This window comes from Ictalurus punctatus, chromosome 29 (genome assembly GCF_001660625.3).
Source record: "Ictalurus punctatus breed USDA103 chromosome 29, Coco_2.0, whole genome shotgun sequence".
Taxonomy (NCBI): domain Eukaryota; kingdom Metazoa; phylum Chordata; class Actinopteri; order Siluriformes; family Ictaluridae; genus Ictalurus; species Ictalurus punctatus.
In genome coordinates, this window is record NC_030444.2 from 1,138,805 (window position 1) to 1,161,205 (window position 22,401).

Consider the following 22,401-nt stretch of genomic DNA (forward strand, 5'->3'; position numbering starts at 1 on the left):
TTTTTTCTTTCTCTCTCTCTTTCTTTCTTTCTTTCTTTCTCATATTTACTCCCTCTTCCTTTCTTTCTTCTTTTCTTCCTTTTTTCTTTCTATCTCTCGTTCTTTTGCTCTTTCTTCCGTTCTTTCTCATATTTACTCTCTCTCCACGTCTTTCCTTTTTTTCTGTCTTTTTTCGCTTGCTTTCTTTCTTTTCTCGCACTTTCCTTGTCTTATCCCCTCTTCCAGTCTCTTCATGCCTTCGTGTCTCTGCACGTCTGCTGCAGACGTCGTCTCCGTCCTGTGTATCGACTTTTCATTTCCACAAAACTAGTTTTCCGTGTCACAGAATGTCATTACTGCCAGATGGGGAAGGAGGGATGGAGGGAAGGAGGGATGGAGGGAAGGAGGGAAGAGAAAGAGGCAACCAGGGGTCAAAATGCAATTTTGGGAAAAGCATCAGGACAGCGAGGTGACATTAGTGATGTGTTGCGTGCATGCACACCCACCCAACACACACACACACACACACACACACACACACACACACACACACACACACACACACTCGTATGTTGTAGAAGGGCTGCCAAGTTTAGAAGTAGCTCTCAGCCTTCGTTGCAGTGGCTTGCATTTCAAAAACTGACGTCTGCTGTGTGAGCGGATCAGGAATCGTCTCTCTCTCTCTCTCTCTCTCTCTCTCTCTCTCTCTCTCTCTCTCTCTCTCTCTCTCTCTCTGTGTGTGTGTGTGTGTGTGTGTGTGTGTGTGTGTGTGTGTGTATCCCGGAGTGACTCATCAGTAGGCAGGTTACGCAATTTCGCATCGTGCCGTAGAACAGCGTGTTTCATCATCCTTTCTCATTAGAGTGAGATGGAACTCGATGTAGTAACATGCTGTGGCAAACACTCCTACGCCGGTGTGTGTGTGTGTGTGTGTGTGTGTGTGGATGGTGGAGGTTATGTGGAATTTGCATGCATATGTGCTAGAGAAATGTCAGTGATAGAGGGCATTGTGTGTGTGTGTGTGTGTGTGTGTGTGTGTGTGTGGGGGAATAAACACATCAGTCATTTGCGGGTTATGACAGCAGCTTTGATTATACATGTCGCTAAACCTCACACACACACACACACACACACACACACACACTGATTAATGCGGTTGATCCTGCTTCATCTTTTTCCCTCTTTGCTTTTTATTAATGCCTGTTATCAAGTTCAGATAAATAATTTATCTTTTGCGGATCATAAATCTTGTTTTTTTTTTCTCCCTCTGCCTCGGTTTGTGTCCCGAGTTTCTCATCACCACCAGCACCACCACTCCCGCCGCCACCTCCACCGCCACCACGGCGTTTCCTCCCACCTCACATTTTCATCACTGTTGCGTTTAGGACACGTCCCTCGTTTCTCCTTTCCTTTAAGTTAAGGGACCTCTGAGACTGGAGACTCCTTCCATGAATGTTCACCGAGTTCATTTCTCCTTACAGAAAACTTCACCATGTCAATGATTTGTCCCTGCGAATGAGCCGTTGCTATGGAAACGATAACGCTTTACAACGTATTTTCATCCTTTTATTCCTCGTCCGTCCTCGCTATTATTTTTTTCACGTTTCGTTGGCTTGGGAATTTCATTACGGCTGGGTGGGAAATGCAAACGAAAGAAGGGAAATGATGTAAAAATCATACGTCCGGTTTGACGTGATCGTCATCTCCACCACTTCCAACGAAGGCTAAATCCGTACCGATTAACGTCCGAGAGTGAGCAGAATCCGTCACTTATCGGTGGTTCTTCTCCGCTTGGTGACTGTACGGAATATCCTCCTCCGGCTCGGACGCCGTTTCCTTGTCCTGGTGTGAAGACACTCGGAGCTTGATGGTCTTGGAGTGCCTTTGATTGGGAACGAGAGTCAATCTTCCTTATCGAATAAATCACCCGAGCTCCGGGTTTCCATTCGACCGGAGCTGATTGCGTGGCTGATTTTTCTAAACGTGCTCAAGTGGGTGTAAAATGCATCACTTCAGGGAAACAACATCCAGCGCAACTCCCACGTTTGTCCCTTCTGCTTACAAATCAATGGCTTTTTCATACAAGCGCTTAGCAGATTAGCATCGCATTATTGAACAGGTTCTGTGCTTGTGTAAAGTTTACCGGTCGCCTTTGGGCCTCTTTCAGAGCAGCGCCGCTCGAGACGGAACGATTCCGCCTCGCCCGCGGCTTCAGCATCGACATGCTGCTCACGTTATCATACGAGCACCACGGAAGTGCTGACGTTTGTGACCTCGACTGCTAACAAGCAAGAGCAATTACATAAAGAGGGGTTCATTTCAACCGGTTCTGATGCGAATAAATCAACCAATCCAATCAAGGAAGCCGTAAAGAACATGGTCCGGACCTGGGAGACGTCCTCCGAGCGTCCATGCGCAGGAAGGTTAATAACAAAATCCAAAAAACCCACAAAAAACGTCAAAGACAGTCCAGAGTTCAAACACAGAAATGCATGAAATCTAAAAAACAGTCCACAGGAAGAATGAATCACTGGAAATAACGCTGAACAACTCACTCAACACCAAAAGACTGGCAAGACTTCGCGAGAAAGCCATGCGCTTACGTATATAGTGCAAGAACAGAGAAGAAGAAGAGTCGTAGTATTATAAGTAATGGAGCGTCTGCTGGCGTGGACGTGAATTTATTCTTATAGGCTCCTTCATAGATTTGTTGTATCCTGATTCCGTTACCCCACAAAGCCTGGGCTTGGTACACCAATATTATACAGAATATTAATAATAATAATGCTATTACTATTATATAGGACCTTTCTTTCTCTGCACTTTGCTCTGTCTATAATACTTCATTACTCTATAGGATTTTTATAGCTTTTTTCAACACACTATAAGCTGTGTTTATGGTTTTTGTAGCGAACCCTCGGAGGCTGTGATGGTTTATCCTCGTCTTTATGGCGTTCTTTTACAGGGTCGACTTCAATTCTTTCGACGGTTTGTGTTACTGGCTTTTAATACTTTCCTTAGTCTTGAGAGAAAGTCTACAGGAGAGACAATTTCCACGTCTAGGCTCATAACAAGGGTTTTGTTTGCTAACATCCAACTGTCCAATCACTGTGAGTCTCGTAAAAGTGGGGCTTTACATATTAAAAATGGCTGTAATTTCTACAAGGTTCAGAAATCCAATAAGGATGGATGCGAGTACATGTCAAACTGTCCAGTTACCTACAAACTGCCGGGTATAATCATCAATGTATTCACATAAGCAGAAAAACCAAGCCCGCTTAGCTTTGTTTAATTAGCATAAGCGTTTGCATATGGTAATTAAGTAAGCGTATGGTTCCATACGGTAATCCGTGGGTCTTGCCTGAGGCGATGTCATCTCCAGTATAGAAATCCCCCTCTTTCCCAGCATGCGAGTGCGGATGCAATCGAGTACGGCTTAAGCAAGCGAAAGATGAGCGCTTTCCTACGGCACTCTCCTACCTCGCCGTATCGGCATGATCGAAATTAGTCTCGCGTTATCTCCTGATTTCCCTCTTTAATCCCTCCCTGGCTTTCGTAATTGGGGTCGATTCGGTTTGTGTTAACAAATTTGGGCTTCTTATGTTTAATGACTTCCAGCAAACAATACAAAATAAAACGGGTAACACGTTCATGGATGAGGTTTCACAAAAGTGCTCGCACGTTACGAAGCACGTGTCAGCCTTCACCCTCACAGAGCTGTGGTATGTGGAGCCGCTGATAAAAGGTGACGCGACACTTTGGATGTGTAATTGGTCTTAAAAACGGCCGCCCGAACCCCGCGAAAGTTTCCTTCCAGATGGAGAAGGATACGTATCTCATTTTCGGCCCATGATTTGAGGCTAAAAATAAGAACGGTATCAATTCCAGTTAGCATAATCTACATGATGGTTATGCTAACCGACGGTTTGGATGGTATCGCTGTTGGCATTTGAATGTTCTGCCAGACGTTTAGCTTAAAAAAGGACAGCACGCCAGGGTAGTGTTGAGGCAATACTTCGGTTTATGAAGAGTGACAGAGCACTTTGGATCTTTAAGTGGTGACCACGAAATTGCTGCTGACGTGTAATTTGAGACGGAGAGACCAAAACAAGTGGAATAAACCACCATGCTGGGCAGGGGTAGAGGTGAGGTACAGAGGAAAAGACACACACACACACACACACACACACACACACACACACACACACACACACAATAAACTAGATATTTCTTTCTTCTTCCCCAAGGTCAGTTTAGGGTGTTATGGATATGATAGATAGCACAGAATGAATAATAGAGCCGGTGAAGCTAAGTATAAAAGGCGTCTGTGTGTGTGTGAGTGTGTGTGTGAGAGTGTGTGTGAGAGTGTGTATGAGTGTGTGAGTGTCCCAGAGAAGCCCTCACGCTGTTTTATCACCGAGTCACTCTCCGAGTCCAAACTGAAGCACCGCTGTTCTCAAATCTCTGTATATCCGCCTGCAGCACGAAACAAACACAAGGTCAAATGGACGCTTTCCTTTTCTCTCTCTCACTGTAATATCTCTTCTGGGCGAGCGAGCTCTCCGACTCTCCTCCACCGTCGTTTCTACAATCTCACCGTTCCCAGCCGGGTAATTCCACCATACTGTAGTTCCAGTCATAATGGTTTTATTAGCATGACTGGATGGATCACCGGGGCACACGGTGGTTTAGTGGTTAGCATGTTTACCTCGCACCTCTGGGGTGAGGGGTTCGAATCCTGCCACTGCATTGTTCTCCCCGTGCTTCGGGGTTTCCTCCGGGAACTCCGGTTTCCTCCACCAGTCCAAAGACATGCACTGTAGGCTGATTGGAATTTCCAAATTGTGGACAGGCTGTGATGGGCTGGCACCACATCCAGGGTGTTCCTCGCCTTGTTCCCCGAGTTCCCTCGGATAGGCGTCAGGCTCCCCCATGACTCTGTGTAGGATAAACAGTATGGAAAATGGATTGATGGATGGATGGATGGATGAATCAACCCATGGGTGCTGATCAGAAGCTTGTGGGTACCTCCAAGCTGCCACCGTTGGGCTCTTCAGCTCCTGCTGCTTCAAAACCCAGCATAGGTTATGAGAAGAATTGCACTGTACAGTACAGTAGGTGTATTATAACCAAATACTTACCTCATTGGCAAGTTTCCATAAGTCCTTGGTTGTGTTCATGGGTCAGGCTTTCACTGGGGCCCCCTAATGTTTGTCAACACCCCTGTGGTTGTCTACAGGTCATGTGACCACAAGTGTTGCCTCAAATAAAATGCTTTATTTTCATTTGTTCACCCTTATACGTCCTCATTTTCCATTTTTCAAGTTGACTCTGGCCTTTGATGACCAGTCGAGAGCCTCGACTCTGATTACGAAGGCATCCGTACTCACCACGCTCTCGCCGAAGCCCCAGCGACGACTCGGACCTCAGAGTCAAGTGCACGCGGAGGTTATTTGGCATGTTTGTCTAACCTCGAGCCTGAAGTCTGCCTGCGCTGCTTCCGAATCAGACTCGAGTGTCCTTGTGTGATACGTGGCGGAAAAAAGTGGCTCGGCGTCCGTCGAGTGGCTCGGCGCTGAGCGCTTCTCGGCGTCCTGATTGAGCAGGAGGGTGTAAAAGCATAGCAGCTTCATTTGTCCTTCTGATCCTGGCAGGGAAAAAAAAAAACTCCATTTCCCACGAGTCTCTGCTGCAGGAGATTAGAGGAGTGATGGTCCACTGCGTCCTCTATCACATCCTCTGGACAAACACACACACTGTCCAATCCTCCGGTGTTGTGTCTTAAATTGGAGCTAGCGTAGCGGCAAATAGCATACAATCCCATACCGAGCAGACATTTCTCAAGGCACCCACCACACACACACACACACACACACACACACACACACACATCCAGGACAGAGTGGATTTTTATGATAATCCTTAACCGGATTTTGTAGAGCGGATGTTCTGATGTCGAACTCCTCAGCAGGAGTCCACTAATAAGAACGGTTTACTTTTCATCAGATATAAAGAGCGAATTTTCTGAGCAATGTGTAATCGGCCAGGACCAGCACACTCGGTGTTGTGCTCTTTTCCCAACCGTTACAATCTTTAAAGAATGAAATGTAATACTTTTTATCAATTTACGGTAACATGTAGTGTTGTGGAACGTCTGCGAGGCAAGTTACTTTACGTTTATACGTTTAATATTCCGCGCTATTGGCTAGGATCGGAACATAACTAGCTTGTTTGCTCGATGACTTAATCCAACTTCAATCTGACTAGCATGCTAAGTTTAGCATATGTTTAGCGACATCTAGAAGTCTACGAGATACCTAATATCTGTTAGTTATAGACAAAGACGCACGGCGCAACCTGAAGACGTACGTTTTTATATGTTGTTTTATTTTATTTAAGATTGCTGCCGAGTGGACTAGAAGAAAGTTTCGTCAGTAAACGTGGATGAGAACCTCCTACTTTCACTCAAAGAGGAACTGGTGTAGTGTAGTCATTGACCAATCAGGTTTAGTCACCACAGGTTCAAACAAAACTCCTGAAGAAATGTTAAGAACAGGATCCTGAGAAGTTTTTTTGTTTGTTTGTTCTCATGGCGTCGACGTTTTCAGCCTTTTTCCTGCCGGAAACCAGCAGACGGTCGTGTGGAGAGCCAATCAGATCGCAGCATTCGGCATTCTGAAGCATGTGGCCAGAAAAGTGCACAAAAACGATCGGATGCTCTGTGGACCGGTGGCGCATCCGAGGGCGAAACCAGTTATAAACGATATGGAGACGGTTGCCGTGGGCGTGTCCTGGTGTGATCCTGACGGGATTTGTGAGCGGATTTTCTCTCTGCGTGTCCACAGGATCAGAGACGGTGGAGACTCAGTGTCAGAGGTTCGAGGTCCGGAGTTCAGACGGAGACAGAGTTCTGTTCTCCGCAGATGAAAACGAGGTCAGCATCGGCACTGAGAAGCTGAGAGTGACAGGTAACACACACGCGCACACACACACACACACACGCACACGCACGCAAATTTTTTTCTAAATTAAATTTCCATCCTCTCACATCTATCTAGCAGAATAAATACACTTTCTCAGCTTCTTCTGTCTCTCTTTACATCTCTCTCTATCTATCCCTCTTTCTATCTGTTTCTCACTCTCTGTGTTTTCTCCCTACGTCCATCTGTCTCTGTTTCTCTTTGTTTATCTCTCATTGTTTATCTCTCTCATTCGCTCTCTCTCTCTCTTTCTGTCTCCCTGTCGATCTGTCTCTTGCTCTCTTTACACCTCTGTCTATCTAGCAAACTCTGTCTTTCAATCTCTTTGTCTATCACGGTTTATCTCTCTCCCTCCCTCCTTTTCTCTGTTTATCCCTGTCACATCTGTTTTACACTCTCTCTCTCTCGCTCTTTGTCTGTGTGTCTCTCTCTCTCTCTCGCTCTGTCTCTCTCTCTCTCTCGTTTTATCGAGCAGTATGTGGGAGGTCAAGTGGAAAAGTGAGGTTCAGGGCCAGCAAACTCATCGTCCATTAAACCTGCCGAAAGAACGAGTGTACGTGTGAGTGTGTGTGTGTGTGTGTGTGTGAGAGAGAGAGAGAGAGAGAGAGAGAGAGAGAGAGAGAGAGAATATATAAACTGATTTATGTTCAAACTAGAGAGCAGAACAAATTCCCAGTGTACAAATGGAAAGAAAAAAAGAACGACAGAACAAAAGGATGTTTTCATAGAGAACTGTGATGTGATGATGTCAGCACTCATCTTTTCTCTCCATCACTCACCTTCCCTTCGGTCTTTGGTATCTGTGCGCTCCCTTTTCCTTTTTTTATTTTCTCTCTCTTCCTTTTATCATCCATTTCCTCTCATCCCTTTCCTTCCTGCCGCGCTGTCTTCTCGTTTTCTCACCCTCCCTCCTTTTCCTTTCTTCATTCCATTCTTCTCTGTCTCGCTCACCTTTCTCATTCTTTATCTCACACGTCCAGCTTTCTCAATCTCTCTCTCTCTCTCTCTCTCTCTCTCCTGTAGGTAACGAGGGAGTCGTGTTTGCTCATTCAGTTGAGACGCCGCACATTCGAGCCGAACCTTTCCAAGACCTAAAGTGAGTCTCAGCGTCTTGAGAGAGAGATAATATGAGAATTTAAGTGTGTGTGTGTGTGTGTGTGTGTGTGTGTGTGTGTGTGCGCACATGTGTGTGTGTGTTTGATGGCCAGTGTGTCAGTTTTTTTCACCAGTCTTCATTAACACTCTCATGTACTTAGCATTAAGAGGAAAAGACCACGCCCACAGGAGATTCTCTTATTCAGCCAATAGGAGAAAAGCAAAAAAAAACATTCAATAAAGAAAAGAAAGTAAGAAAGACAGAAAGAAAGAAAGAGAGAGAGAGAGAGAGAGAGACATGTAATACCATTCAATAAAGGAAAGAAAGAAAAAAAGAAAGAAAAGAAAGAAAAAGACAGAAAGACATTTAATACCATTCGATAAAAAAAGAAAGAAGAAAAGAAAGAAAGAAAGAAAGAAAGACAGAAGACAGTAAGCGTGAGTGAGGACACGATGTGTAAAAAAGATAAAAGGTGATCAGAGTAAATATTCAGCGCTAGTTAGCGTAGCTTTGAGGTTACAGTGAGTAACGTGGCTGGTGCTGTTAGCGTAGCGGCTCAGTGAAGCCTCATCCCGCCGAGTAACACTCAGGTTACGTTATAGCTGTTAGCTAGCTAGCTGCTAATGTTTCGCTAATAAGACGCCCATGCTAGCGTATTGATTAGCGAGCTCACGTAAGCTAGGTTGTTTTAGCACGCTAGGACGTCAAGTAGCGCTGGTCTCCGTGTGAGCTCTCGAGGTTTGTCAGACTGTTGTGTTTTCCAGAAAGCGAAGTTAGCAGAAACGTAGTGCGCGAATGCTTTAAGTGCGTCTTCCTCTCACGCTTTTTTTTTTCTTTCGTTCTGATTCGCATCCTTGCGCTACGCTAGTTCCCTCTGGCTCTTCCTGATTGGTTTAATTCACTTCTCCGCATCGAATCGCTCTTTCATTAGAGCGCAGCTCGCGTTATCTTTAGTGTCGGTTTATTGAAGTGCATTTGTCACCTTGGTGCTTAACACCCCACTGAAGAGGTTCTCGCTAATTACGCTAGTTATGAGCTGTTTTTCTTTCGCTCTGTTTAACTATAACTTTTTTGAAAGATGGTGGTTGAAGTAGGAACGATCTCTCTCTCTCTCTCTCTCGCTCTCTCTCTCTCTCGCTCTCTCTCTTTCTCTAAAAGTGCCACATTATGCAGTTAAAGTCAATGACACACATAATGAACTAATGGAGTCCATTAGCAGCTAATGACGTATGGCCGGGTTTTACAGAGGAAGTTAAATTGCGGCTCGGTTTAAAAATACAGGAACGTAAGAATCGGTCCGCGAGATAAAACTCGTGAAACTTATCAACGTTTTTCAGCTGGGGTTTTTTTCACGCGGTTGTTTAATTCAAACGCATATGCTAATTCTGTACTTAAGCGTTAGCGTGCTAACTTCTAAACTAACTGTTTAGCAAAAACTTGTTTCTCTTTTTAAAGCAAATCCAGTCATTTTGTCAAAGCACCACAGCGTGACGACACTCACGGCCTTTACACGATCCAAAGTTTATTCGAGCGCAAAAGTTTACACACCCCAGGATGAAAAATAATAATAAAAAGAGTCACTACTAGCACAGAGATCATTTATTCATTCGTCCCCCGTCGCATCACGAAGAGGATCTTAAGTGTTTGATGTTTAAACAGTGTTTTAGTTGTACATACAGTACACTTGAGTGCAAAAGTTTACACACCCTTAGGACGACAATGGGGAGGGGGAAGAAATTAAATTCATTGTGTTTGTTTTGTTTGTTAATAAATAAACAAACAAATGAATCCTAATTAAATGCCCTAAAACAAGGTACTTAAGATTTTATAAATGATATTGATATAGAAAAACAAAACAAAACAAACAACCGAGGGGCGGAGCTAATTCCTGCAAATAATATATAAAGGGACGTTCGAAATGATGAAATGGCAGAATTAGAAATGAGCAGGTAAATATGTAAACAAACAAACAAATAACTCAATAATATATACAGTATTCAAGACGTATAAGAAATTGTGTAAGAAATCATATACAAATCTATAGAATTAAAACTGTTCTAGAGGAATGTTGAACATTACACACTGCACATTTAAATTGTTAGAAAGAATGAAACTGTGTTTTTTTTTTAAAAAATGGAGGACAGAGGAGATAAATAACGAAGAAAGAAAGGACTAAATGAATAAATACTGAAATAAGAGAAAATAAATTTAAAATGTAATAGTTAATACTGGTCTAGAAGAAGTTTACATTCTGCACGTGTAAGTGTTCAGCACACAGGGCGTTTGGTTATTCACCGAGTGCTAATTCATCTTTATGTAGAACAAGATTTGAGAGTGTGTTGAATTTTATTTGACCAGATTTAAATTTATGGATCGTACTCATTGTTTAAACATGGACTTCTGCTGACTTCTGCTAACTCAGCGCTAGACCTCGTGCTTCTTCTCATTCTGACGCCCTTCGAGACGTTTGAGCGAAAGCAGACACGGCTGACTCATGAACCGAGCGATAACCCTCACGTTCATCCGGCCTAAACCCTCGACGAATGCCGGAAACGCGGTAATTTAATTCCCCTTCCTCCGTCTTGGGGCTGATTTCATTTAACCTGCTGCTGAAGCCCGAGATCTTTCACCAGAACTCCAGTGAACAGCAGAGTTCAGTTTTACATGGCCACGCTGACGTTCATAAAAACATTCTCGGATCTTAGAGCCCAGATGTCCATCAGGATAATAAACGGAGTATGCCGAGAAGTTGCGTCTTTTATGGGAAGAGGCGTGGCCAAACGCCAGAGTTATTCCAGTAGTTTATTAAAGTGAATTATGGTGGCGAGGGAAGTTCGGAGATCAGTAACAGTCCTGTTTTTTTACCACACAGAAAATTTCATGGAAATATAAATAATATGAATACTTTACTGTCTTCTTCTATGTACCTGCTTGACAAGGAGCCACGATTTAGGCAATTAAATGAGATTTGATCTTCCCAGTTCTATGCGAATTCGTTATGACACAATGACAAACCCAAACAGTTGGATCCCTTGGACGTTCCCACCATCCCATGGTGCATGTGGTCTGACATTTCTTCAGTTCCCTGCTCTACCTGCAGGAAGGAAAACTAATAGCCATAGTTTTATCAACACCCTGTCGTACACAACCCCACATTAAATGTGTATAGAGACATTATGAAGAAAAAAAGAAACCTTGGAAGGAAGCAGCAGAGCTCATTGGAGCCTCGGGTATAGTTATCTCGAAAGAAAGCGGTTGGGTGTCTTTGAGTGGGGCAGATGGGTGTGTCTTTGAGTGGGAGGATGGATGTGTCTTTGAGTGGGAGGATGGGTGTGTCTTTGAGTGGGAGGATGGGTGTGTCTTTGAGTGGGAGGATGGGTGTGTCTTTGAGTGGGAGGATGGGTGTGTCTTTGAGTGGGAGGTTGGGTGTGTCTTTGAGTGGGAGGATGGGCATATTTGAGTGGGAGGATGGGTGTGTCTTTGAGTGGGAGGATGGGTGTGTCTTTGAGTGGGAGGATGGGCGTCTTTGAGTGGGAGGATGGGTGTGTCTTTGAGTGGGGCAGATGGGTGTGTCTTTGAGTGGGAGGATGGGTGTGTCTTTGAGTGGGAGGATGGGCGTGTCTCTGATTGGGACAGATGGGCAAGTCTGACTGTTACAGATGAGTGTGTCTTTGAGTAGGACCAATAGGTGTATCTTTGTGTAGAACATATGGGCGTGTCTTTGGCTGGAAGTGATGGGCTTATCTTTGAGTAGAATATATGGGTGTGTCTGAGTGCTAGAGATGGGCGGGTCTTTGAGTGGAATATATGGGCGTATCTTCTGATTGAAGCAATGGGCGGGTCTTTGAGTGGAATATGTGGGCGTGTCTGAGTGTTACAGAGCTAAATTACAGCAACATATACCACGTGTGACCTTTAGGTCTTTGTGGGTGCAGGTACCGTTCAGCTTTGAAAGTCCAAACGATTGTGATCGTTCTATCCTTAATGTTTATTAAGCTCCGATTCCTTCATGATGACTAAAACGGTATTGTGTCGTCTTCCACTAAAACCCAAGCAAAGCACTTAATAGATTTCATGGATTCCAGCCCGAGCTTAGCCACTCATGTCTCTTTAGTTTAGTTCGTTAGTCGTCTCTCAGCGTGGAGGTTTGAAATTGCCTCAGGCCTTCATTATCATTCATTATACACCAACGTGAAGACAATGAAACATTAGCGCCAACTGGAATAGGCTCTCTGCAACACCCCTTCCTCTCAGACTAGCGTGTCTGGCAACTTGAGTAAGGAATCACCTACTGGGGATTCGTATCTGGTCGCAATCATGTATTTGTGGAGAAATACTGTAAAAGAGAGATTTTGGGGGAAGGAGAATGACCTTGTGCTGTTTGCTAATGCTGGGTGTAAAACCTTGGATTTAGGATCTTTGGGATTTGAACAGTAGCATAAAACAAAACGGTTTCTGAAAGCTGAGCTGTACTCCAAACCCCATGGAACTTTTTCTTTCAGGATATAAAATGGTAAGATGGACTGTGGAGGACAGACAGAAAACAACCCATAATTACCCGCACCCCCCACACCCCCAAGACATGACACTTGCTCGCTTTTCATCGCAGACGTCTCGAGATCCGAGGTGAGAGTCAGGGGTCAGATCCTCTTGATTCAGTTTGACTTGTGAAGGGAATCCAATTAATAGGAGCTAATTAGTAGAAATTTGAATAATGAGTTCTTGAATCGGTGCGATGCGAACGCGGCCGAGTGGAACTGAAGCAGAACCGACGATGACCCCGCCCCGCTTTCAGCAGGGAAACGTTTCAAGTCTCTTCGGAGCGGAGCCGAGCGGAACGTGATTGCTTTTGACTGACGGACGACGGGACCACGGTCCGGTGATCATCCATCTGCTTTTTGCCGTGCTGTGGGAAGTCAAGACTCGCGATGTGACGGTAGATCACAGACTGAACGGAATGTTATTTTACTTTTGTCGCTAGAAAATGACAGAATCTTTAAAACATGACTTGTTTTCCTTCCGTTTCGTTCTTCAGCGCGCATCTTTACTCAACAAATTGTTCTGTGAATAGATCGTGGAGTGATGAGGCCATTTTCCACTTTCTCTCCGGTTCTTATTCATCGCTGATTAGCCGACAGAGACATGTCGCGGAAGCCATAATCAGGAAAAATAAAAGCGAGAGCGCCGGCAATTACGGATATTGACCCACCATTAGAAAAATTATAAGTTAAAACGTGACTCAGTGGCACTCCAGGAATAGCAGAGGGAGCTCTGAGGAGAAATTTATTCACAAAGGTCACTCCTTTCTCCTGTTTTTACATAACATAATATCTGCTCTGTAAAAAAAATGAAAAACTATAGTAAATAATATAGTGCATTTACTGCAACTAACGGCCTGCTAGAATGCCTGATTATGTGTTATATCGCTTCATCTAAAAAGAAAATATAATTACAGAAGGTGTTTGTTATAATGCATTATACTACACTCTATTAAACTCACTTCACTTAAAAGCTCTAATGCTCTATATTTTTGTTTCTAGGGGTGTTATAATGCATTATAAGACATTATAAACTCACTTTTATGTAAGAAAGTCAGAATTTACGAAGATTTGTTATAACGCATTACGATAACTGTAACTATTGAGCAACTAGACATTATAACGCATTATGTATGCTATAAGGCATGTGTGTGAAGACCGTATGTATAATGGCTTAAGCATACAGTACCTTCATTACTTGTTATGATGCATGCATTATAGTTTATAGCACTGTTTCTCAATGCATTATACAGAATGCATTATAAGCACTGTTTATAACACGTCATGTCAATACTGAAGAAATTCTGCGAAGGTTTATAAAGGCTTGGTTTCTATGGTAATGGTGTGAGTTACAATATGTTATGGGCACTGTTTATAATTCAACAAGTTCACAGTTCGTAATGCATCATAAAAACACCGCTAGGCATTTTCAGATAATTATAACAATGTGTATGATGGTTTATAATGCGATATGAATATAGTCGTAGGTCATTCATAGACCCATGGCCTTCATAGGAAGTGTTATTGTGTTTATATTAATACATATTCCTTATGTTGATATTTTAGCCCAGGGTGTAGTTTTTAATTTACGCAACGTTTCATTAGCGTGGTCTAAATTGCATGAATAATGCATCCGCTAACAAGGCTAGCCGGAAAGGCGGCCATTTTCTTGGGATATCTGGTTTGCAGCTTGGGCTTCGGGTTTCCGGTGGAAGTCGTGAAAAATGCGGTAGTTTTTTTAAAATGTCGTACTGGTAGGTAAAGAACAAGAGTTAGGTTGCAACTGTGGGCTAGCAAGGTTGGATAACTATTCCTGAAAACAAAAACAAATCATTTTCATCAGTATCTTTTATTCAAGTAATTTAAGACAGATACTTGATAGAATTTTTTAAGGGAAAGTTGATAAAATGTCATTTCTAGCTAACAGCGACTGTTATGGCGGCCATGTTGGAGTCAGTTGCTGCTGGAATGGGTTTCAGACACGCACGCACACACACACACACACACACACACACACACACAGTACAAAAGGACTTCATATTGATGCCGGAGTGATGGCTTTACTCTCTCCAGAGATTAATTACAGATGGACAGAGCGAGACCGGGAGAGAAATTGAGAGATTTGAAAAGGGATTTGTTGGCTTTATTGCTCAGCGGAATTTGCACGGACGATGGAAATGGATTGGGACCGGTTCCGTATGGGAATGTATCAAATACCGGCCATGTCACATTTCCCCGTCTCTTCATCACCGTCTTACACAAACCGAGCTCTGCGCCGTCGACGGCCATAGGGAGGAAAAAAGTTTAGGCGCCCCACGTTGCCGCTGAGTTTTCACGCATCTCTTTTAAGAGATTTGATAGTCAGTGACGGTCTTGTTGAGATTTGTGGATCGTGTCGCACGCTCAGGCGCCTGAGGGACGGCGAGTCGTGTCCGATTCTCATTTTCAAAATGCCATGCACTTCATAGTAAAGAGGCTGATGATAGTGTGTGTGCGCTCCAACCACAGCCGGGTCGTTCGTGCTGAGATTCTTGCGGTTGCACCATCTCACCATTTAAATGCCAGCCAGGAACGTATTTACAGAAAACCTGACAAGGACAGGCCATGCTAATATTAACCTGTCTGGAGAAGATACCAGAACGCGTGACGATACGAACGGGTGTTACGCTTTTTGTAAAGCGACAATTCCAGACGATTGGCTCGGATGGTTCCCAAGACCAATCTTGCGCTGCTTGTGGGCCGAGGTTTCTTCGGTTCCCCGCCCACAACTTTAGTCAGTTATCATTTAAATGGAAGAAAAGCACATCACCATGGTCGTCTCATATACTGTAGGACCTTTTCGTTAAGTGTGTACAGAGACATTATGAAGAAAAATAAAGCTGGGACAGCAGTAGCAGACATCGTTGGGGAATCTGCTGAGCGTATGTCGCTGTAGTCCACAGTACACAGGATGTTCGTGAACGGCAGAACACTTTATTCAACATCAGGGTCGCGGCTGTAACCACCCCATCGTTGTGTTTTATTCCTTACATATTATGCAAGATTTTTAAAAAAAGTTTTAAGGCTTTGATTCTTGGCAGTTCAGCTCGGAAGTTTATATGATTGAAGAGATAGAAGCTGAACCCTTTGACAGCAGTTTCCGGACTCTGCTGTGTAGTTTTGGTCTCGTCCTTCAGTAGCAGCCTCCTGAAACAGACAGACACTCGGGGAATACTGATCCTCTCTTTTATTCCTGTCTTTGTCTCGCACTCGAACAGCTCGCCTAGCGTTCCTTAATCTTCCATTGTTCCCCCTGGACGTCCCGTTCCTTCCTGATCCTCGTCCTTCTCCGAGACGACGGCCGTCTGCTCTTTCACTCCTGATCGTGAAGTTGCTGTACGTCACGTCCCGTGTCTCGGGGACTCTCTGCCAGGCCATGCTACTTTACTGCGAATCCGTCTAACTCTCGTCTGTCTCTCTAGCTCCATTCGGATGTTTAAAGGACAATATGTTATGTGGGTTTTTTTTTATGTTTTTGTCTACTACATTTTTGCTCTGCTTCCTTTTCCAGTACTCCACATTGTTCCTTTTCAGACTCGGAAGGTCAATAGACTCCACCATCTCGTCTCCTTTCATTTTCCGGTCCACACTTCCAACTCGTCTATCTATCTTTCTTCAGGATTCTGTCTCACCGCTTCACTTCTTTTTCATATTACATCAAGATCCATACGTGCAGCTGTTCTCAGGAAAAGCATGGCATTTTTATTTATTTATTTTTTTGTGAAAATGTCACATCCTGCCATTTTGCCATCTCTGGTGGCGCGACATAGCTCATCTATCTGCGATACAGTGCCATCCGTCATCTTGAAAGGCCGAAGCTCGGTCTAAAAAGTGTCCGGGGAATAAGCAAGCAAAGGTTAGCTGCAGGAATCCCAGTGGTTAATGTTAGCATTGGACCGAGCCAGAAGTCAATATCCAGAACTGTAGGGACAAGGGAAAGGGCGCACGGAGACTTAGTGATAAATCACAATGCACACACAAACATCAACAGAGCGGGGCACCTAGAGACTTTGACAAATCGATGGCGCCCAACGTGCTGCTCAGATCTCCAAGGAGAAATCTTTCTTTCTGGGATACTCCTGTCATCACAAAACTTTTCTGGGTGAAGCGATTTGGGCTGGAACCCAAAGTGACGACGCCAACTGTCGTCACCCTGCCCTTTTTTTTTTTTTTTGTAAGTGTACGCTACAACAGGCCCATTCTTAAAGACACTAAATCTTTAAAGTGTTCCTGGTTCCTCAAGGGTTTTCTGATATGGATGCAATTTGTTGTAAGGTTCTACATAGAACCCTCCCAAAGAAAGCCCTTCCAGAGGGCATAAGATCCAGAAGGAACCCTTACTTGAAACTCTCACTAACAAGGAAGCACTCTGTTCTAATTTACTACACAGAACCGTGATGTTTCCTCCAGAGACCATCCTGAAGATATATAAGATCCAGAAGGAACCCTTACTTGAAACCCTCACTGATAGGAATCAGCCTGTTCTAGTGTTCCTCCAGAGATACCTTCCAGAGATCCAGAAGGAACCCTTACCTGAAACCCTTGCTGGTAGGAAAGCTAAAGCCTTAATGTTTCCCCCAGGAACACCTAACACATAATACATACTGTACATTCCCTTAATGATAGGGAAGCCTGAAGGGTTCTAAGAATGATTTTTTATCCTGTTTGTGGAAAGCTCAAGAATAAAAAAAAGTGCTATGATGGCAATAAAGAGCAAGAACCAAAGAACCGTTAAGGGTTCTAAACATATCTAGGAGTTTACTTGTTTTCAAAGCTTGGAGTGAGAGGTTAAACAGCTAGAACGCAATAATAAACCTCATCTTCCAGAACCATGACTTGAAGGTATATTCACCTTTTACAGTTAGCGAGACCTGTTTGAATAAAAACAAAAGCGGTTTAACAGAAACAGCCATTTTTGGATTATACACTGTGAATCTAATCATGTGATTCCTTCCAGGCTGCAACATGCTGCGAGTATGTTTTGTCTGAGCGCTGCTACACCTCTAAAATCACCTGTAATGCCTCATCATCTGTGAGCTGGGGAAAATTTGCTTCACATCGTGCTGACACGGAGGTTTTTTTTTTTTTTGTCTCGGAATTGTTACAGCAAGGGAGGAAGTGCAACTCTGTCTCACCACACACTGTCCTCTGTTTAGACATGATTAATGTGCGAAGTTTGCTTCTTTCCGTTTACATGGGACCTACACGGCGAAGGTGGCTAAATAAGGGACGCTTATAGCCACCAGTTTAGCATTGTGTTTAAATTTTGGGCTTAAATGTTACTAGATAGCTCGCTAGATATCTAAATTAAGACTTTCTAGGAGGTGAAGTTAAGAATTCTTTGGGATTATTGATTATTATGTTATTTAGCGGTGCTTGGACCCCGATGGTACTGCAGGTAGTGCCGTTGCCTCACTGGTCGATCCTGAGATGGGGTTATTGTCTGTGTGGAGTTTTTTTATGGTCTCTCCATGTTTGTGTGAATTTCCTCCACTTACCTTCTACCTCCCAAGAACATGCCAGTAGGTAGATTAGCAGCACTAAATTCCCCCTTGGTGTGAAGGACCGTGTGACTGTGAGTGTGCATGATGCCCTGCAGTGGACTGGCAATCCCATCCAGAGTGTATTCCTACCAGTTTTCCCAGAATCTACTACCACCAAGACCAGGATAAAGCGGTGCCTGAAGATGAATGAATAAATGGTACTGGACCCCTTCATACAGCTGGAAACTCTCCATTTCCACAGAATACGACAGTCAAGACCGTTCCCCTCGATCGTAATCAAGTCATCCGTTTTATGGACTCGATCGCATAGAAAGATCTCTATATGCCTTCTATACCGCATTCGTTAAAGTGCACTGCTCATTCTTTCCCCGATGAAAAGAAAGTGTACTTCTATTGTGCTGGTTTTTTGCTCATCATGTAAACCAAAAAAAAAAAACGTCTGCCTGCGAATCCGTCAAGCGGACAGCTGAAGGTCGAGCGGGATGCTGGTGTTGAATAACGCCGATAAGAACCCACCGAAGCATGCTTATCTATCGCTAAAATGAACCGGTTAGGAGGAGGGGGAGGAGGGGGAGGAGGAGTGCGGGGCCATCTGCGGACCCGAGATATTTATATACTTTTTTTGTGAGCGTCCTGCGCTGGAGACCCTGAAACAGAAAATCAATGCTTTGATTGAATCTCTCTGTTGAAAAGGCCTTCGGGGAGAGATTCCACCGAGAGAGAAATTGAGGGGGAAAATGGAGGATCGTTAAGTCAATATATTCATTTTTGTCACTGTGTTAATTATCCTGTAAGCTAAAACAACGTCCCGGACAGTTCTCGGGTCTACTGGGGTACTCATATACTCAGGTCTTCAGGCATTGAAGTGTGTGTGTGTGTGTGTGTGTGTGTGTAGGTATATACACAACATCAACTGGGACAACAGCTGTTGTTTCACTAAATACAATATCAATAATGGTATATTAACATGATGATATGATTCTCTGTGTAGTATTAGTATTGTCAGGTGAGAAAATAATACATTTATCAGCGATCCCACCAGGCAGGTAAAAGCTCCAGTGTGCTGCCCAGTAACCAGTTTTAGTTGCCTGGAAACCTAATTTAGTTGGCTAAATAACCTAACAATGTATGGCGAGACAATATGTGCAGTGCAGCATTATCAGCTCAACACTTCCACTGCACTGCCTGTGTCATTTTCACCTTATTTTCACGTTTAGGAGCCGAATGGGGTTCGGGGCTTTTTTTGTTTTTTTTTTGTGCCATAGATTGAGTTCTGCACCCAAGAGATTAGTTCCAGATTCTAATTGTGACTGAGTTGGAGCTACATTTTCTCCTGAATTCCTTTGGGAATACCTGGCTGTTTGCTGCCAGATCCACACACACACACACACACACACAGCAACCTTGCTTCATTAAAATGCTAAGGAACAAGGCAGGAATTCAGAGAAGCTAACTCAGTGTGATAATAGTTAAGGTTAGGGCAAGGGGCGGAGTTAGTGGTCAAGAGACTGCACGGATCCAATTCAGTGCTTTTAACAAAATGGACATCGTCCCAAAGAGATCCAGGCAGCATTAAATCCTCAGTTAATTTCCAGTAAGGGAGGCGTGGCCTATGTGTTTGTGATTCACAGTGAATAAGGTGTGGTCTTTGTTTCTGTCATTGAAAGAGGCGTGTTCTTTATTTGTCTTAATGAAAGAGGGATGGGCTCTAAGTCTCACGGTGGAGGTATGGTCGGTGTGGCTGGCAGTCCCTGTGGAAAGGGTTAGGAGGCGTGTCAGTCTCATTGAAGAAGGTGTGGCCGATGTGTCTGTCAGTCTGAGAGAAAGAGGTGTGGCCTTGGCACCTTTGAGTCTTAGTGAATGGAGCATGGCCAGGATGTCTGAGTCTCAGTGAAGTGGGCGTGACCTCAGCATCTCTTGATTTCAGTAAAAGAGGCGTGGCCTTCCACACTTCAAAACGAACGTTAATACTGAATCACAGGAACAAGTTTAAGCGTGAGGAACAAAACAAACACATACCCAGCATTCTCTTTGTGACGTGTAAAGCATGTAAACTGCAGAAACAGTTTACGCTAAACAGTCCTATTTGTTTTTGTATTATTATTAAAAACCCGAGCGTGACCTGTTTGTCAGAATACCTTCTTGCAGTATAGGCTACCGAAGCCTAGATTTAAATTTAGATATAGTTTAGAAGGGGAAGGGTTTAGATTTAATCTTACATGTTTGAATGGATTGTTAGGCTTTTATTTTCCATTTTTATTTGTTTCCTGGTTTTTTCTTATTGAATGAAGGCACAGTCCATTACTACATTACTATTCATTTGCAAATATTGCTGAAAGGAAAAATAAGATTCATGAACCAGTCCTCTACACGTGTGTAGTTTAAGCCTACGCGCAAATGAAACTCACAACAGTCAATTCTGCAGATATTTCAGATCTGCCCTAGAGTCCGGAGAATAAATAAACAGCTAACTCGGCTCCGGAAGCTCATCATATCTATGGATTCTCATAATACTTTTTCCTCATAATACTTTTTGACCCCATGGGTCGGCATTCATAAAGTTTCCTCGAATTGAAAATCAGAATGTTATTAACCGTGTGACCTGGGAGTGAGGAATCCAACACAGTGCATACAAAAATATCCAGTTATGTTTTTGTTCTTGCTGTAGGTTGGAGTCTCCAACGCGGACTCTGACGTTGGAAGCGCCGAAAGGAGTGGAGGTGAATGCAGGAGTGGGGGAGTTCAGAGCGTCCTGCAGGAAAGAGCTTACTCTGGAGTCTTCTGAGGGGGAGGTGAGTCATTTATTAGTTTAGGAGCCATAGGATACCTCTTTTGCAACTCGGGGGCCGTTTACACGACGACGGCGTTTTGGGGCCTGAAAAATAATAATGTATGAGGATTCCCATTTGACCAAATGCTCAAGTGGGACCTTGGGTTAGACGATCTATAGGTAGCAACCTAAGTAGAAAGATCCTGTATCCTCTAAAGTTGATAAGATGGTTTTTCCCCCCTAACATTTTAGTATAAATTCTCATGCTAATCAGGATTTCTTAGAATTGCTAATAGTTTCTTGTACTAAAGTTCTGCTCTCGCTGGTTGGGAAAGATGGTGTCTGTTAGGCCGGAGATGCAGAGAGTTAGCACTCCCGTGAAACTCTACGGCAATCGAAAATGTGATAATCAATGAAGATTCCCCATGGACCAAGTGTGCTAACGAAGTACACGTGTAGCTAGTGACTTCATTGAAAAAACATCCGCCAACCCTGTAGCTACGGTTCAGGAATGACACACCAAATTGGCTTGAAAAAAGACACATACATCTTCATCAACGACGGTTTGATCTGTACGTGTTTACTGGCTCACGAAGAAAAGCGCTCACACTTAGCATTCAGCTAAGCTTCTAGGGGATGCAGAGACAAGCAGCTTGAGCTTATCATGCATCAAAGGTGGTTAGTTTGCAGTGTTATGACAGCTAGTTTACAAGGTCATACATAAAATTACAAACCATATCAGTACGAGCCAGACCTGTCTGTCTTTCTGTCTCTTTGTGTGTGTTCTGCTGCCGGTGTACATCAAAGCTGTCAAGCTCCAGGACTCGTGAGACGCAGCCATGCATACTGTAGCACGTTCTCCACTTTACTGCAACTGATTCAGCTAATGAAGGGAGCAAGGATTAGCAGAGGAACAGATTAAGGGCCGCATGTTACTCATAATGAAGCACAGCTACCGCAGGTGGTTGTTGGTATATAGCGTCATGCTAAGCTGTCCTTGTTTGCATTCTGGCAGGAACATTTGTGTCCAACAATTTCCCAAAATATCGTAAACATGTTTAGACTATTCTCCAGTCTCAAAGTGCAATGTTGTCATACTTCCTCTCAGAGCTGCTGTTATAGATAGATAGATAAATATATAGATAGATAGACCCTCATGCTGAGCCTAAATGAGTGCCGCCATCTTGGAATTGTTCTCTTTGCTTCGCTTTCCCTCGCTTTAGTAACTGCCCAGGCTATTTAATTAACTTCCAGCAGCCCGAGCAATACATCATGCTGTCCTGTCAATTTCCCGTAAAAAGGAGCTTTTTTTTCTCTCTCTCTCTCTCTCTCTCTCTCTCTCTCCGCCGCGGAGATAGCAGGCGTTCCTTCAGACCTGCACAATGCCGGGGAGAACTACATGCGGTGATATGATAGAGAAGTCATCAGCGGCGAGGCTCAGTGAAAGCGCTTTTGAAACGTCTGTCCGATCCTCTCACAGGCTGAATTTGTCAAG

The 22,401-nt window shown here is 43.8% G+C and overlaps 1 protein-coding gene across 1 annotated transcript in view; it reads left to right on the forward strand.

The window, feature by feature from the left end:
- The window catches only part of LOC108260563 (zeta-sarcoglycan), a 128,908-nt gene that overhangs the window by 101,408 nt on the left and 5,099 nt on the right, over positions 1–22,401 (forward strand). Inside the window, exons 5-7 of the mRNA XM_053677728.1 lie at positions 6,825–6,947; positions 7,983–8,055; positions 20,805–20,928. Coding sequence (XP_053533703.1) covers positions 6,825–6,947; positions 7,983–8,055; positions 20,805–20,928 — 320 coding nt within the window. The remainder of the gene's footprint in view (positions 1–6,824; positions 6,948–7,982; positions 8,056–20,804; positions 20,929–22,401) is intronic.